This window comes from Penaeus vannamei, chromosome 33 (genome assembly GCF_042767895.1).
Source record: "Penaeus vannamei isolate JL-2024 chromosome 33, ASM4276789v1, whole genome shotgun sequence".
NCBI classification, from domain to species: domain Eukaryota; kingdom Metazoa; phylum Arthropoda; class Malacostraca; order Decapoda; family Penaeidae; genus Penaeus; species Penaeus vannamei.
This window is the reverse complement of record NC_091581.1, coordinates 30499532-30502031: the sequence shown is the minus strand read 5'-3', so window position 1 is coordinate 30502031 and position 2500 is coordinate 30499532. Positions and strand designations below refer to the sequence as shown.

General features: G+C 43.0%; 1 protein-coding gene across 1 annotated transcript in view; it reads right to left on the bottom strand.

Moving 5' to 3' along the window:
- Positions 1-2500, bottom strand: part of LOC113804750 (uncharacterized) — a 4747-nt gene that overhangs the window by 1316 nt on the left and 931 nt on the right. The window contains exons 2-3 of the mRNA XM_027355641.2: positions 763-878; positions 1-310 (exon numbers count right to left, since the gene is read on the bottom strand). The exon at positions 1-310 is cut by the window's left edge and continues 1316 nt beyond it. Of these exons, the coding sequence (XP_027211442.1) occupies positions 1-310; positions 763-878 (426 nt within the window). The remainder of the gene's footprint in view (positions 311-762; positions 879-2500) is intronic.

Genomic DNA, 2500 nt, shown 5'->3' with positions numbered 1-2500 from the left:
TCTCGGACATGACCCCGTTCACCATGGTCACGCCCTCGAGGTGGAGGCTCTGGAGGCTTGAGCGCGAGATGCCCGACAGCGCCTCCGTCAGGTAAGCGCAGTACTCGGGCGTCAGGTTCAGCCAGCTGCCCGTGTTCAGGTCGGTCGTGAGCGAGATGTGCTGGACGTCGGTGAGCAGGTGGAGGAGCAGCAGGGTCACGAAGGTGTGCTGGTCGTGGACGTCCTGCGAAGAGGCGACGTCCTGCACCACCAGGGTCCGCAGCTCCAGAGGCAAGGTCACCCGCAGGACCTGGCACATGTTGGTGAACTCCTGAGGGAGGGAGAGAGGACGAGGTCAATGCGCACGCTCACGGTGACCGCGCTATGAAAGTTGCAGGTGGAGAGACGTGATGTTGCACACGAAGAGTTAGAATATACATTCGCAGAAATTAAAAATTGTTCTTGTATTATTCGTAATTATTTAGGGATTTATAACATGCACGCATGCACTCTCTCTCTCTTTCTTTCTTTTCCTTTCACTCTCTCTCTTTCTCGCTCTCTCTCTCTCTCTTTCTCGCTCTCTCTCTCTCTCTCTTTCTCGCTCTCTCTCTTTCTCGCTCTCTCTCTGTCTCTTTCTCTCTCTCTCTTTCTCGCGCTGTCTCTCTCTCTTACTCGCTCTCTCTTTCTCTTTCTCTCTCTCTCTCTCTCCCCCTCTCTCTTTCTCCCCCTCTCTCTCTCTCACACACACACAACCCCTCCCCACACACGCTGACCCTGTCTGACCTTTGACGTGGGAGCTACGCCACGGGTCACGGCCAGCATGACAGCGCCTCGCACCCTGCCGATGGCCTTGTCCCTCAGGCGCTGCGGGTCCTTGTGGGGCGCCTTCTTCAGCCAGTCTGTAGGGGGAGAGAGGGAGAGGGTGAGGGCGGAAACTGGGGCTACGAGGTCTCCCTTGTCATAGGGTGAGGTTTGTGTGTCGGGAAAAAAAAGAAAAAAAAGAAAGAATAGAAGACAAGAAAAAGAAAGTAAGAAAGAAGAAAAAAATAAGAAAAAAAGAAATGAAAAAAGAAGAGAAAAAAAGAAAAAAAAAGAAAAAAAGACAAATGAAAATAAGAAAAAAGAGAATGAAAAGAAAAAAGACAAAGACAGAAATAAATAAAGAATATATATATATATATATATATATATATATATATATATATATATATATATATATATATATATATATATATATATATATATATATATACCGGGAGTACCAGGGCACGTGCGCAGAGCAAACGGAGCGCGAATCTCGCGCTTGTATTTAGGTTATCACGTATTCCTATTAGTTGAATGGCTGAGTAGGTGTTTGTGCACAGCGTGTGTCTGCGAAAGCGTGTGTATGTCTTTCGTATGTCTTTCCGTGATTCGTATTTCGTATGTCCTTCCGTGATTAGTATTTCGTATTTATTTCCGTGATTCGTATTTCGTATGTATTTCCGCGATTAGTTATGCATCGCCGTGTATTAGATAAATTTGTCAGTTCCTTTTACATCCGCGATCGAGGTGTTTTCCAACGTCCTGGATCCACACGCGCGCGAGGGCAAGTCGACGTGAGTGAGCATAGATTAGGCGCCGGGTGTCACTCGCCAAATCTCTCTCTCTATCTATGTCTATCTATCTATCTATCTCTCGCTCTCGCTCTGTCTTTCTTTCTCTCTTTCTTTCTTTCTTTCTTTCTTTCTTTCTCTCTCTCTCTTCACCCTCTCTTCTCTCTTCTCTCTCTCTCTCTCTCTCTCTCTCTCTCTCTCTCTCTCTCTCTCTCTCTCTCTCTCTCTCTCTCTCTCTGCCTCTCCCTCTCTCTCCCTCTTTCTTTTGGTTGGGCCGTCGACATAAAAATCCTTTACGTAAGTTTAAGGAATCATTTAGTTATTTCCTATTTTTTAAAGCAAGTGAGGTTTTCGTGTCAAAAGTATTGGACTGAGATATGACTAAGAACGAATATTTTGAACATTGCAAGAGTTGGGTTTAACCGGTTTCGAATACGTCTTCGTCAGAAATACATGGAACCAGTTAAATACATCTCTTGCATGGTGAAGATATTCATTCTCAAACATATTCCTTTTTTTTTCATTTGTCGCAATGTACACGATTCAAGAAATAGAAAACTGTCTCTGGTATCAACGAAATAAAAAAAAAAAAAATGGTCTTATGGAATGAACAAGTAAAAAAATTATTATTAAAAAATGACCCTTCCATGCAGCTTTTTGAAATGCTATTATTTTATTTTAAGAAAGGACCATGTTCATAATTAGTGACTCGACATGACTACGTAAACATGACATCAAAGGAACAGCATATCAACTAACGAAATTGAATAAGCAAGAAAATCGACGAATAAGTACGTACATGAAACTATGTTTTATTGTTCGTTTGATGTGTGTAATTATCAAGTACAAAGCAAGCTCAACCGAAAAAGAAAGAAAAAAATTCGGAATATTTCGGCAATATTTCAGCACTGTTGTTTGCACTCGAG